This window comes from Salvelinus alpinus, chromosome 10 (genome assembly GCF_045679555.1).
Source record: "Salvelinus alpinus chromosome 10, SLU_Salpinus.1, whole genome shotgun sequence".
In the NCBI taxonomy this organism is placed as follows: Eukaryota; Metazoa; Chordata; class Actinopteri; order Salmoniformes; family Salmonidae; genus Salvelinus; species Salvelinus alpinus.
This window is the reverse complement of record NC_092095.1, coordinates 42829264-42843974: the sequence shown is the minus strand read 5'-3', so window position 1 is coordinate 42843974 and position 14711 is coordinate 42829264. Positions and strand designations below refer to the sequence as shown.

Below are 14711 nucleotides of genomic sequence, written 5' to 3'. Positions count from 1 at the left end.
CGGCATCCTACCTGGGCAAATCTGACGGGCCGGCCGAGGCATGGCGCTGGACTAGCCGGTTGAGGTGTGGGAGCCTGACGATCCGTGACAACATAAGAATCAGTACAAAACGTATTGTATTACCTCTTATCCACAAAGCCTTTGGAACTTTGGTTTTCCTAGATATGGCTACTATATTGTGATAAATACATCCTATGGATTTTGATGCTGCTTTAAAGCAAATTTCTGCAGCATTGGTAAAGATGTGATCCACACATGTTGATGGTTTCATTCCTGTGCCATTTGTAACTACCCTGGTATGTTGACTGACAACCTGAAGCAGGTTGCAGGCACTGGTTACAGTTTGAAATTTATCTTGAGTGGGCAGCTTGATGAAAGCCAGTCAATATTTAAATCACCCAGAAAATATACTTATCTGTTGATATCACATACATTATTAAGCATTTCACACATATTATCCAGATACTGACTGTTAGCACTTGGTGGTCTATAGCTGCTTCCCACAAGAATGGGCTTTAGGTGAGGCAGATGAACCTATAACCATATTACTTCAACAGTATTTAACATGAGATCCTCTCTAAGCTTTACAGGAATTTGGTTCTGAATATACAGTTGAAGTTGGAAGTTTACAAACATCTTAGCCAAATACATTTAAAGTCAGTTGTTCACAATTCATGACATTTAATCCTAGTAAAAAGCCTAGTCAGTTAGGATCACCACTTTATTTTAAGAATGTGAAATGTCAGAATAATAGCAGAGATAATTATTTTTTTCAGCTTTTATTTATTTAATCACATTCCCAGTGCGTCAGAACTTTACATACACTCCATTAGTATTTGGTAGCATTGCCTTTAAATTGTTTAACTTGGGTAAAACATTTCAGGTAGCCTTCCACAAGCTTCCCACAATAAGTTGGGTGAAATTTGGCCCATTCCTCCTGACATAACTGAGTCAGGTTTGTAGACCTCCTTGCTCGCACAAGCTTTCTCAGTTCTGCCCACACATTTTCTATAGGTTTGAGGTCAGGGCTTTGTGATGGCCACTCCAATACCTTAACTTTGTTGTCCTTAAGCCATTTTGCAACAACAACTTTGGAAGTATGCTTGGGGTCATTGTCCATTTGGAAGACCCATATGCGACCAAGCTTTAACTTCCTGACTGATATCCACATAATTTTCCTGCCTCATTATGCCATCTATTTTGTGAAGTACACCAGTCCCTCCTGCAACAAAGCACCCTCACAACATGATGCTGCCACCCCCGTGCTTCACGGTTGGGATGTTGTTCTTTGGCTTGCAAGCCTCCCCTTTTTCCTCCAAACATAATGATGGTCATTATGGCCAAACAGTTCTATTTTTGTTTCATCAGACCAGAGGACAATTCTCCCAGAATTACGATCTTTGTCCCCATGTGCAGTTGCAAACCGTAGTCTGGCTTTTTAATGGTGATTTTGGAGCAGTGACTTCTTCCTTGTTGAGCGGCCTTTCTGGTTATTTTGATATAGGACTCGTTTTATTGTGGATATAGATTATTTTTACCTGTTTCCTCCAGCATCTTCACAACATCCCTTGCTGTTGTTCTGGGGTTGATTTGCACTTTTCACACCAAAGTACGTTCATCTCTAGGAGACAAAATGCGTCTCCTTTCTGAGCGGTATGATGGCTGCGTGGTCCCATGGTGTTTATACTTGCGTACTATTGTTTGTACAGATGAACGTGGTACATTCAGGCATTTGGAAATTGCTCCCAAGGATGAGCCATACTTCTGGAGGTCTACAATCTTTTTCTGAGGTCTTGGCTGATTTCTTTAGATTTTCCCAAGGAGGCACTGAGTTTGAAGGTAGGCCTTGAAATACATCCACATGTACACATGTACAAATGATGTAAATTAGCCTATCAGAAGCTTCTAAAGCCATGAAATAATTTTTGGGAATTTTCCAAGCTGTTTAAAGGCAGAGTCAACTTAGTGTATGTAAACTTCTGACCCACTGGAATTGTGATACAGTGAATTACAAGTGAAATAATCTGTCTGTAAACAATTGTTGGAAAAATGACTTGTGTCATGCACAAAGTAGATTTCCTAACCGACTTGCCAAAACTATAGTTTGTTAACAAGAAATTTGTGTAGTGATTGAAAAACGAGTTTTAATGACTCCAACCTAAGTGTATGTAAACTTCCGACTTCAACTGTAGATCGTAACACCGCCCCCATTGAAATGTCTGTTTTTTCGGTAGATGTTATAGCCATGTATTGCTATCACTGTATCATCAAAGGTATTGTCTAAGTGAGTTTCAGAGATATGAATATCATCTATTACAAGCTATTTTCTTCATGAACCTTGTTTCTTTAGCTACATATGTTAATATGGACTATTTTTTGTTCTTTTCTGGGTTGCTTGATTGTTTTAATGCTTTACTGGGAAGCTTATCAGAAGTAGACTTGCTTATGTTATTTATATTAGAGCTGATAGTGCGGTGGACTTCCTACTAGGGCACAGTGCCTCAGTGCTAACAGTGTAATTCTGTTCATAGGCACATGATTACTGCATACAATAGCTGTAGGACCAACAGAGGTATTCAGGGCAGTTTGGGGGACATAAATTAAGTTACTTTCATTGTGTCTGCCAATCCCCATGGGATAATGTACATTTGAGGCATCATTATGACAACTCAACATCACAATGATAGGGATTAACTGAGCTGGTCTTGGGTCATTGATAAGTCATTGTCTCAACGCAGCCTTGAAATGCGTGGACAGAGTCCAGGTGTCAAGATGATTAGGATGGACGTCATTCCTGCAGAGTATCTTCTGTTTCCAAATAGTGTCAAAGTTATCTATAAAAGTGATTCCAACAGAGCTACAGTAATATTTTAGCCAGGTGTGTTATGCCAGTATCCTGCTAAATATTTCACACCCCAACGATGGTACAGAACCTGAAATTATTGGCCGTTTTTTGGAATCTTTCAGTGCTAGAATCAGTTCTTTAAAATCCATTTTCAGAAGTTACGAGCTAGCCCTCCTGATGTCGTTTGACCCCACATGGACAACGACAGCGTCGTAGAATTGTCGGAAGCAGCCTTGTAATGTCCTGTACTTGTGCTCCTGGGTAGCGCAGAGTTTTTGCACTGGGAACCAATATGTTTCTCACCATCGAGCTGCCGATGATGACAGCTGGTGAAACAGCCGAGGAAGTCCGGATGTTCTTTTGCCTCAAGTGGTTTAGAAGACCCATTGAGAACCGAAGGGTGGTGTGGCCCGATGGACCCGAGCTGCCAGTAGTATTCATCATGGATGATGAATGGGCTGGTCTCTCAGGCAGCCTCACTGGTCTGACGAGGGTGAACCCGAGGTAGACAGAACAGAGGACTAAGGCGCAGGTACCTCAGGATATGATCTCGAATTGGAAGCCCATAAGGAAGAAGGCGCCGGAACCTCTGGATCCAGGGCGGCAAAGACGTTTCTGGTCTGTGTCTGGTCCGGGCTTAACATCTCCAAGGAGGCTCCCATTGCCAGAGGATGCTTTATTCAACTTCCACGGCGAGTGACATATCCTGGTTGGTCCAACGGATGTTCTTTTGCCTCGAGTGGTTTAGAAGACCCATCGAGAACCGAAGGGCGGTTTGGCCCGATGGACCCGAGCCGGCTGTAGTATTCATTGTGGATGATGAATGAGCTGGTCACTCAGGCAGCCTCCCTGTCTGATGAGGGTGGGAGCTCTGAGGATCTGAACCCGAGGTAGAAGCCACCAGAGACGGAGACAGAACAAAGGCTGAAGGCGCAGGTACCTCCGACCCTCAAATCCTCAAAAAGTTCTACAGCTGCACCATTGAGAGCATCTTGACTGGCTGCATCACTGCTTGATATGTTAACAACACTGCCCTCGATCGCAAAGCGCTACAGAGGGTGGTGCAGACAGCCCAGTACATCACTAGAGCCAAGCTCCCTGTCATCTAGGACCTCTATATCAGGCAGTGTGAAAAGAAGGCCTGGAAAATTGTTAGACTCCAGCCACCCAAGCCATAGACTGTTCACTTTGCTTCCGCATGGCAAGCGGTACCGGTGCATCAAGTCTAACACCAACAGGCTCCTGAACAGCTTCTATTCCCAAGCCACAAGACTGCTAAATAGCTAACAAAATGGCTGCACGGTCTATCTGAGTTGACCCTTGTATTTAAAAAATAAAAAATAAAAATGGGACACTCACAGGACTCCACAAACCCACACACACTGACACTCCAACACACACACGCACAAAAACTCATTTAATTTGCTCACATACACATAACATGCACACACATTTATACCTACTCTACACACACACACACACTCACAAACAATCAACATAAATGCTGCCTCTACTCTGTTTATTATATCCTGATGCATAGTCACCTTACCCCTATACATATCTACCTCTATCACTCCAGTATCCCTGCACATTGTAAATAGGGTATTGGAACAGAACCTGTATATAACTTAATTACTTCTCGGGTTCTTCTTATTTTTTATTTACTTAGTACTACATTGATATTGATTACTGCATTGTTGGGTTTAGAGCTTGCAAGAAAGGCACTTCACTGTACTTGTGCACATGACATTAAAACTTGAGACGTTAAACTTTATAAATACAATTTTATTTGAGAGAAGTAAGGAGTGGCATGGGGTTTACAGTGTATATTCTGATAGAGTAGTGTACAGAAACTGGAAGGCTGGCATCTTGCAGTGGTTGTCAAAGCCTGGGTGGGGCACCCTACCTTCCCTAGGCCCTGAGAAAAGACACACACACACCTACCCCGACACACACTCATTGTCACGTTCCTGACCTGTTTTCTGTTGGTTTTGTATGTGTTAGTTGGTCAGGACGTGAGTTTGGGTGGGCAGTCTATGTTTTGTGTTTCTATGTTGGTTTAATGGGTACCTGATATGGTTCTCAATTAGAGGCAGGTGGTTTTCATCTCCTCTGATTGAGAATCATATTAAGGTAGGTGGTGTCACATTGTTTGTTTGTGGGTGGTTGTCTCCTGTGTCTGTGTATGTTGCGCCACACGGGACTGTTTCGGTTTGTTTGTTTGTTCGGTTTTTGTGTAGTCTGTTTTTCCTGTTCGTGCGTTCTTCGTGTTACATGTAAGTTCTTACGTTCAGGTCTGTCTACGTCGTTTGTTGTTTTGTAATTATTCAAGTGTTCGTCGTGTTTTCAGTTTTGTTTAATAAATATGTCACGTTACAACGCTGCGTTTTGGTTCAATCCCTGCTCCTCCTCTTCTGATGAAGTGGAAGCGGAATTCCGTTACAGAACCACCCACCAAATCAGAACCAAGCAGCGTATGTTCGAGCAGTGGAATACACAGGACTACTGGACTTGGGAGGACGAGCTGGATGGAAAAGGACCTTGGGCTCAACCAGGAGAATATCGCCGCCCCAAAGCTGAGCTGGAGGCAGCGAAAGCAGAGAGACGGCGATATGAGGAGGCAGCAAGGAAGCAAGGCTGGAAGCCGGAGAATCAAGCCCAAAACCGCAGATATGAAGGTACGCGGCTAGCAAGGAAGCCCGAGAAGAAACCCCAAACATTTCTTGGGGGGTGGCTAAGAGGTAATGGGCCAAGGGCAGGTAGGAGACCTGCGCCCACTTCCCAGGCTAACCGTGGAGAGCGGGAGTACGGGCAGACACCGTGTTACGCAGTAGAGCGCACGGTGTCTCCTGTACGTGTGCATAGCCCGGTGCGGGTTATTCCACCTCCCCGCACTGGTAGGGCTAGATTGAGCATTGAGCCAAGTGCCATGAAGCCGGCTCTACATACAGTGGGGAGAACAAGTATTTGATACACTGCCGATTTTGAAGGTTTTCTTACTTACAAAGCATGTAGAGGTCTGTAATTTTTATCATAGGTACATTTCAACTGTGAGAGACGGAATCTAAAACAAAAATCCAAAAAATCACATTGTATGATTTTTAAGTAATTAATTTGCATTTTATTGCATGACATAAGTATTTGATCACCTACCAACCAGTAAGAATTCCGGCTCTCACAGACCTGTTAGTTTTTCTTTAAGAAGCCCTCCTGTTCTCCACTCATTACCTGTATTAACTGCACCTGTTTGAACTTGTTACCTGTATAAAAGACACCTGTACACACACTCAATCAAACAGACTCCAATCTCTCCACAATGGCCAAGACCAGAGAGCTGTGTAAGGACATCAGGGATAACATTGTAGACCTGCACAAGGCTGGGATGGGCTACAGGACAATAGGCAAGCAGCTTGGTGAGAAGGCAACAACTGTTGGCGCAATTATTAGAAAATGGAAGAAGTTGAAGATGACGGTCAACCACCCTCGGTCTGGGGCTCCATGCAAGATCTCACCTCGTGGGGCATCAATGATCATGAGAAAGGTGAGGGATCAGCCCATAACTACACGGCAGGACCTGGTCAATGACCTGAAGAGAGCTGGGACCACAGTCTCAAAGAAAACCATTAGTAACACACTACACCGTCATGGATTGAAATCCTGCAGCGCATGCAAGGTCCCCCTGCTCAAGCCAGCGCATTTCCAGGCCCGTCTGAAGTTTGCCAATGACCATCTGGATGATCCAGAGGAGGAATGGGAGAAGGTCATGTGGTCTGATGAGACAAAAATAGAGCTTTTTGGTCTAAACTCCACTCGCCGTGTTTGGAGGAAGAAGAAGGTTGAGTACAACCCCAAGAACACCCTCCCAACCGTGAAGCATGGAGGTGGAAACATCATTCTTTGGGGATGCTTTTCTGCAAAGGGGATAGGACGACTGCACCATATTGAGGGGAGGATGGATGGGGCCATGTATCGCGAGATCTTGGCCAAAAACCTCCTTCCCCCAGTAAGAGCATTGAAGATGGGTCGTGGCTGGATCTTCCAGCATGACAACGACCCGAAACACACAGCCAGGGCAACTAAGGAGTGGCTCCGTAAGAAGCATCTCAAGGTCCTGGAGTGGCCTAGCCAGTCTCCAGACCTGAACCCAATAGAAAATCTTTGGAGGGAGCTGAAAGTCCGTATTGCCCAGCGACAGCCCCGAAACCTGAAGGATCTGGAGAAGGTCTGTATGGAGGAGTGGGCCAAAATCCCTGCTGCAGTGTGTGCAAACCTGGTCAATAACTACAGGAAACGTATGATCTTTGTAATTGCAAACAAAGGTTTCTGTACCAAATATTAAGTTCTGCTTTTCTGATGTATCAAATACTTATGTCATGCAATAAAATGCAAATTAATTACTTAAAAATCATACAATGTGATTTTCTGGATTTTTGTTTTAGATTCCGTCTCTCACAGTTGAAGTGTACCTATGATAAAAATTACAGACCTCTACATGCTTTGTAAGTTGGAAAACCTGCAAAATCGGCAGTGTATCAAATACTTGTTCTCCCCACTGTATCTGGCCACCAGTACGTCTCCTTGGGCCGGCTTACATGGCACCAGCCTTACGCATGGTATCCCCGGTTCGCCTACATAGCCCGGTGCGGGTTATTCCACCTCCCCGCACTGGTCGGGCGACGGGGAGCATTCAACCAGGTAAGGTTGGGCAGGCTCAATGCTCAAGGGAGCCAGTACGCCTGCACGGTCCGGTATTTCCGGCGCCACCTTCCCGCCCCAGCCCAGTACCACCAGTGCCTACACCACGCACCAGGCTTCCAGTGCCTTTCCAGAGCCCTGTTCCTCCTCCACGCACTCTTCCTATGGTGCGTGTCTCCAGCTCAGTGCCTCCAGTTCCGGCACCACGCACTAAGCCTCCTGTGCGTCTCCAGAGCCCTGTACGCACTGTTCCTTCTCCCCGTACTCGTCCTGATGTGCGTGCCCTCAGCCCGGTGCCACCAGTGCCGGTACCACGCACCAGGCCTATAGTGCGCTTCGAGAGGTCAGTGTGCCCTGTCCCTGCTCCCCGCACTAGCCTTGAAGTGCGTGTCTCCAGTCCGGTGCCTCCAGTTCCGGCACCACGCACCAGGCCTACAGTGCGCCTCAGTCGGCTAGAGTCTGTAGTCTGCCCAACACCGTCTGAGCCATCCGTCTCCCCAGCGCCATCTGAGCCATCCGTCTCCCCAGTGCCGTCTGAGCCATCCATCTGCCCAGTGCCGTCTGAGCCATCCGTCTGTCCCGAGCCATTAGAGCCGCCCGTCTGTCCCGAGCCGTCAGAGCCGTTCGTCAGTCAGGAGCCGCTAGAGCCATTCGTCAGTCAGGATCTGCCAGAGCCGCCAACCAGACAGGATCTGCCAGAGCCGCCAACCAGACAGGATCTGCCAGAGCCGCCAACCAGACAGGATCTGCCAGAGCCGCCAACCAGACAGGATCTGCCAGAGCCGCCAACCAGACAGGATCTGCCAGATCCGCCAACCAGACAGGATCTGCCAGAGCCGCCAGTGAGCCAGGATCCGCCAGAGCCGTCAGCGAGCCATGAGCAGCCAGAGCCGTCAGCGAGCCATGAGCAGCCAGAGCCGTCAGCGAGACATGAGCGTCTAGAGCCGTCAGCCAGCCATGAGCGTCCAGAGCCGTCAGCCAGCCATGAGCGTCCAGAGCCGTCAGCCAGCCATGAGCGTCCAGAGCCGTCAGCCAGCCATGAGCGTCCAGAGCCGTCAGCCAGCCATGAGCGTCCAGAGCCGTCAGCCAGCCATGAGCTGCCCCTTAGCTTAGAGCTGCCATTTATCCAGAACTGCCCCTCAGTCCAGAGCTGTCTCTCTGTCCGGAGCTGCCCTTCAGTCCGGAGTTGCCCCTCTATCCTGAGCTACCTCTCTATCCTGAGCTACCTCTCTATCCTGAGCTACCTCTCTATCCTGAGCTATCCCTCTGTCCTGAGCTATCCCTCTGTCCTGAGCTACCTCTCTGTCCTGAGCTACCTTGTCCCGGAGCTGTCCTTTATCTTGGTGTTGCCCCTTAAATTAGGTGGGTGGAGTAAGAGGGTGGTCATTCTGAGGGGGAGACGTAAGCTGGGATTGACTATGGTGGGGTGGGGACCTCGCCCAGAGCCTGAGCCACCACCGTGGTCAGATGCCCACCTAGAACCTCCCCTAGACTTTGTGCTGGTGCGCCCGGAGTTCGCACCTTGAGGGGGGGGTTATGTCACGTTCCTGACCTGTTTTCTGTTAGTTTTGTATGTGTTAGTTGGTCAGGACGTGAGTTTGGGTGGGCAGTCTATGTTTTGTGTTTCTATGTTGGTTTAATGGGTGCCTGATATGGTTCTCAATTAGAGGCAGGTGGTTTTCATCTCCTCTGATTGAGAATCATATTAAGGTAGGTGGTGTCACATTGTTTGTTTGTGGGTGGTTGTCTCCTGTGTCTGTGTATGTTGCGCCACACGGGACTGTTTCGGTTTGTTTGTTTGTTCGGTTTTTGTGTAGTCTGTTTTTCCTGTTCGTGCGTTCTTCGTGTTACATGTAAGTTCTTACGTTCAGGTCTGTCTACGTCGTTTGTTGTTTTGTAATTATTCAAGTGTTCGTCGTGTTTTCAGTTTTGTTTAATAAATATGTCACGTTACAACGCTGCGTTTTGGTTCAATCCCTGCTCCTCCTCTTCGGATGAAGAGGAAGAGGAATTCCGTTACACTCATCCCTTTCCTGTGGCGGGTGGCGGCCCCTCCTAACCATCAGACAAGGCTAAACACATGAGTTTTGTTCAAAACAGCTAAACATGTTAAAACTACTTTGACTTTTCAGTGTAGTATGAATTATATGATTAAAAGAGGCTTGAAAAAAGAGGCAACTGACATTTCCAATGTACACATCAGCGAGGCAGGTATTATAAATCACTATTCTGTCAAATTCTTCAGAACTCACTTTTAGCCAAATGAGAATCAGTCAAAAAAATGTAAACCATCATTGGGAGTTGTAATTCATTTTCATGAAATCCATTTGTCATTTGTTGAGGTACGATAAAATATATTTCAGATTGTTGTTGAGAGTTGGGCAGGGTAAATATTTTTTCCTCTGCCCGTAATTACCTGCAATTGCTCTTAACCTGCAACATTTGCAAAATGACTCTGTGATAATGGAAACAAATGTATTCTCAGCATCGTCATTAGGAATTTGTTTTCCCCTTTTAAATGCTTTATTATAATGGTAAGCATTTGTGTAGTTCTCGGTTTGTTCACTTCTTTATATATGTTTCTCTATATACAGTAGGTTTGAGTCTGAATGAAATTACTTCCTATTCCCTAGTCATAGTGAATTACTTTGGGTAATAGTCTCATAAAGTAAAAAGTAACACAGTACGAAATAGGTGAATTGTGATGGCTCTTCTCTAGTGAATGGATAACCTCCTGTTCTGTGAGTGTTAGCTAGGCTGCAGACTGCACAGCTGCCCCCAACTCTGAGATTTAACTGATAAATGGCCCCTTGCCTCACCTCCTGCAGCACAGAGAGCCTCAGCTTGGCCTGGCAGATCAGTGTGGCTCTTTTCGTCTGTCTATCGTTCCCTCTGTGTGTGTGTCGTCCCTTGACTCTCTCTGTCCTTGGACTAAAGAAGGGGACTGGATGATAATAACACCCTAGAGGAATGTTGTTTTTTGTCTAGAACAATGGCTTTCCTCACATGAGCTGGAATACTGAAAAGGGAGAGGGTCTCACGGATGTGCAAAATGTCTGGTTACATGGCATCTTCCTATAATATTTCCTGATGTGAACTAAATCCCTTGATCAATGTTGGTGCAAAATGAGTTCCTTTCTCTGAACTGAAACAGTGCATGACTAATGTTTTCCCTACTCTTTTCTTCACTCTGGTCACACACAGGTAACTACCAGCTGTCTCCGACAGTGAACATGCCCCAGGATGACACTGTCATGATCGAAGATGATAGGACACCTGTGCTCCCTGCCCACCTGTCTGACCAATCATCCTCCAGCTCCCACGATGACATGGGATTCATGGCAGAGAACCCAGTGATTTTGGCCCAGGACATGCAAAACCAAAACGAGTGGTAAGAGAGAGAGATTTTACACCACTGCAAGGCTTTCTTTTCTTTGTGTTGGTAGCACCCACTGACTGGTTTAATTATTGATACTATGATATACTTTAAATATGCCCTTTGTGACTAGATTCCATGTCTTATGGAACATTTAATATGTGGAGAGTCAGGGCATGAGAAAATTATATCTGACAATATTATTTTAGAGTAGTATGTGTGCGTGTTGAGTGTGTGCATTCATGTGTGTGCACATGACTCTGTGTGTGTACAGTACATGCCTGTGTGTTTGATAAGGGATGTGACCTAGAAAGGATATGGAAGATGGTTGAGTTAAAAAGCTCTCTGCGGTCCCTGTCAGTCCTCTTCCTTCCCTAGGGTGTTTCACACTTCTTCCTCGTTTGGCCTTCTAGTAGAGCTGGAGCAGCTAGTGTTAAATATGGAACCAGGGGCTCACCAGCAACATACACTGACTCACATATGACTGAATGAGTATCTTTAGTTTGCATACCCGTTATTCATGTGATGTAAGAGGTTTGTCATTGTGGATTAGGGCCACACTCAAGCTTTCTGACACTTTCTCTCACACTTTCTCTCTCTTTCAAATCAAATTTTATTCGTCACATACACATGGTTAGCAGATGTTAATGCAAGTGTAGCGAAACGCTTGAGCTTCTAGTTCTGACAGTGCAGTAATATCTAACAAGTAATCTAACAATTTCCCAACAACTACCTAATACACACAAATCTAAAGTGGTGAATGAGAATATGTACATGTAAGTATACGGATGAGCGATGGCCGAGCGGCATAGGCAAGGTGCAATAGATGGTATAAAATACACTAAATACATATGTAAACATTATTAAAGTGGCATTGTTTAAAGTGACTAGTGATCCATTTATTAAAGTGGCCAGTGATTGGGTCTCAATGTAGGCAGCAGCCTCTCTGAGTTAGTGATTGCTGTTTAGCAGTCTGAAGGCCTTGAGATGGAAGCTGTTTTTCAGTCTCTCGGTCCCAGCTTTGATGCACCTGTACTGACTTCGTCTTTTGGATGGTAGCGGTGTAAACAGGCAGGGTGGTTGTTGTCCTTAATGATATTTTTGGCCTTCCTCTGGCATTGGGTATTATAGGTGTCATGGAGGGCAGGTAGTTTGCCCCCTGTGATGAGTTGTGCAGACTGCACCACTCTCGGGAGAGCCTTGCGGTTGAGGGCGGTGCAGTTGCCGTACCAGGCTGTGATACAGCCCGACAGGATGCTCTCTGGAAAAGTTTGTCAGCGTTTTGGGTGACAAGCCAAATTTCTTCAGCCTCCTGGGGTTGAAATGGCGCTGTTGCACCTTCTTCACCACACTGTCTGTGTGGGTGGACCATTTCAGTTTGTCTGTGATGTGTACGCCCAGGAACTTAAAACTTTCCACCGTCTCCACTGCTGACCCTTCGATGTGTATAGTGGGTTTTGAGTGCCCTCACCTCACCTTGAGTGCCCGCACATTCTGAGTGCCCTCACCTCCTCTCTGTAGGCTGTCTCGTCATTGTTGGTAATCAAGCCCACTACTGTTGTGTCGTCTGCAAACTTGATGATTGAGTTGGAGACGTGCATGGCCGCGCAATCATGGGTGAACAGGGAGTACAGGAGGGGGCTGAACATGCACCCTTGTGAGGACCCAGTGTTGAGGATCAGCGAAGTGGAGATGTTGTTTCCCACCTTCACCACCTGGGGGCGGCCCGTTAGAAGGTCCAGGACCCAAATGCACAGGGCGGGGTTGAGACCCAGGGCTCCAGCTTGATGATGAGCTTGGAGGGTACTACAGTGATGAATGCTGAGCTGTAGTCAATGAACTTTATTCTTAAATAGGTATTCCTCTTGTCCAGATGGGATAGGGCAGTGTGATGGCAATTGCATCGTCTGTGAACCTGTTGGGGCGGTATGCAAACTGAAGTGGGTCTAGGGTGGCCGGTAAGGTGGAGGTGATATGATCCTTGAATAGTCTCTCAAAGCACTTCATGATGACAGAAGTAAGGGCTACGGGGCGGTAGTCATTTGGTTCAGGTATCTTTGCCTTCTTCGGCACAGGAACAATGGTGACCATCTTGAAGCATGTGAGGACAGCAGCCTGGGATAGGGAGCGATTGAATATGTCCGTAAACACACCAGCCAGCTGGTCTGCACATGCTCTGAGGACACGGCTAGGGATGCCGTCTGGGCCAGCAGCCTTGCGAGGGTTAACACGTTTAAATGTTTTACTCACGTTGGCCATGGAGAAGGAGGGGGGGACGCAGTCCTAGTTAGTGGGCCGCGACGGTGGCACTGTATTATCCTCAAAGCGGGCAAAGAAGGTGTTTAGTTTGTCTGGAAGTGTGACGTCGGTGTCCATGACGTGGCTGGTTTTCTTTTTGTAGTCCGTGATTCATTGTAGACCCTGCTACATACGTCTCCTGTCTGAGATGTTGAATTGCAACTCCATCTTGTCCCTGTACCGGTATTTCACTTGTTTGATTGCCTTGCAGAGGGAAAATCTACAATGAATATTCAGCCATATTCCCAGACCCTTTTCCATGGAATAAATGCGGTGGATCACGCTTTCAGTTTTGTGCGAATGCCGCCATCCATCCACTGTTTCTGGTTAGGGTAGGTTTTAATAGTCACAGTGGGTAAAACATCTCCAATGCACTTCTTTATAAACTCACTCACTGAGTCAGCGTATAGATCGATGTTATTTTCTGAGGCTCACCGGGACATATCCCAGTCCGCTTGATCAAAACAATCTTGAAGCATGGATTCCAATTGGTCAGACCAGCATTGAATGGTTCTAATCACTGATACATCCTGTTTGAGTTTCTGCCTATAAGACAGTAGGAGCAAGATGACGTCGTGGTCGAATTTGCCAAAGGAAGGGCGGGGGAGGGCTTTGAATGCATCGCAGAAGTTAGAGTAGCAGTGATCGAGTGTATTACACCCGTGTGTAGTGCAATCAATATGCTGATAGAATTTAGGTAGCCTTGTAATCAAATTTGCTTTGTTAAAATCCCAAGCTACATTAAATGCAGCCTCAGGATATATGGTTTCCAGTTTACACAGAGTTCGGTGAAGTTCCTTGAGGGCCGTCTTGGTGTCTGCTTGAGGGGGAATGTACACCGCTGTGGCAATAACTGAGGAGAATTCTCTTAGGAGATAATATGGCCGGCATTTGATTGTAAGGAATTCTAGGTCAGTTGAGCAGAAGGACTTGAGTTCCTGTATGTTGTTATGATTACACCATGAGTCATTAATCATGAAGCATACACCCCCGCTCTTCTTCTTCCCAGAGAGGAGTTTATCTCTGTCGGCACGATACATGGAGTAGCCTGGTGCCTGAACCGATTCCGACAACATGTCCCTAGAAAGCCATGTTTCCGTGAAACAGAGAATGTTCCAATCTAGGATGTCTCTCTGGAAGGCAACCCTTGCTCGAATTTCATCTATCTTGTTGTCAAGAGACTGGACATTGGCGACTAATATAATCGGGAGCGGTGGGCGATGTGCACGTCTACGGAGCCTGACCAGGAGGCCGCTCCGTCTGCCCGTTCTGCTGCGCCGTTGTTTTGGGTTGGCTTCTGGGATTGGGGCCTTCCGGGATTAGGGCCATTGTCCTGAGTGGTGGTCCAAACAGAGGATCCGCTTCAGGAAAGTGGTATTCCTTGTCGTAATGTTGGTAAGTTGACGTCGCTCTTATATCCAATAGTTCTTCCCGGCTGTATGTAATGAGACTTAACATTTATTGCGGTAACAATGTAAGGAATAAAACATAAAAAAC

The 14711-nt window shown here is 46.3% G+C and overlaps 1 protein-coding gene across 1 annotated transcript in view; it reads left to right on the top strand.

The window, feature by feature from the left end:
- The first annotated feature begins 10765 nt into the window (after positions 1-10765).
- Positions 10766-14711, top strand: part of LOC139532076 (partitioning defective 3 homolog) — a 28180-nt gene continuing 24234 nt past the window's right edge. The window contains exon 1 of the mRNA XM_071329208.1: positions 10766-10931. Coding sequence (XP_071185309.1) covers positions 10774-10931 — 158 coding nt within the window. The 5' untranslated portion in view covers positions 10766-10773. The remainder of the gene's footprint in view (positions 10932-14711) is intronic.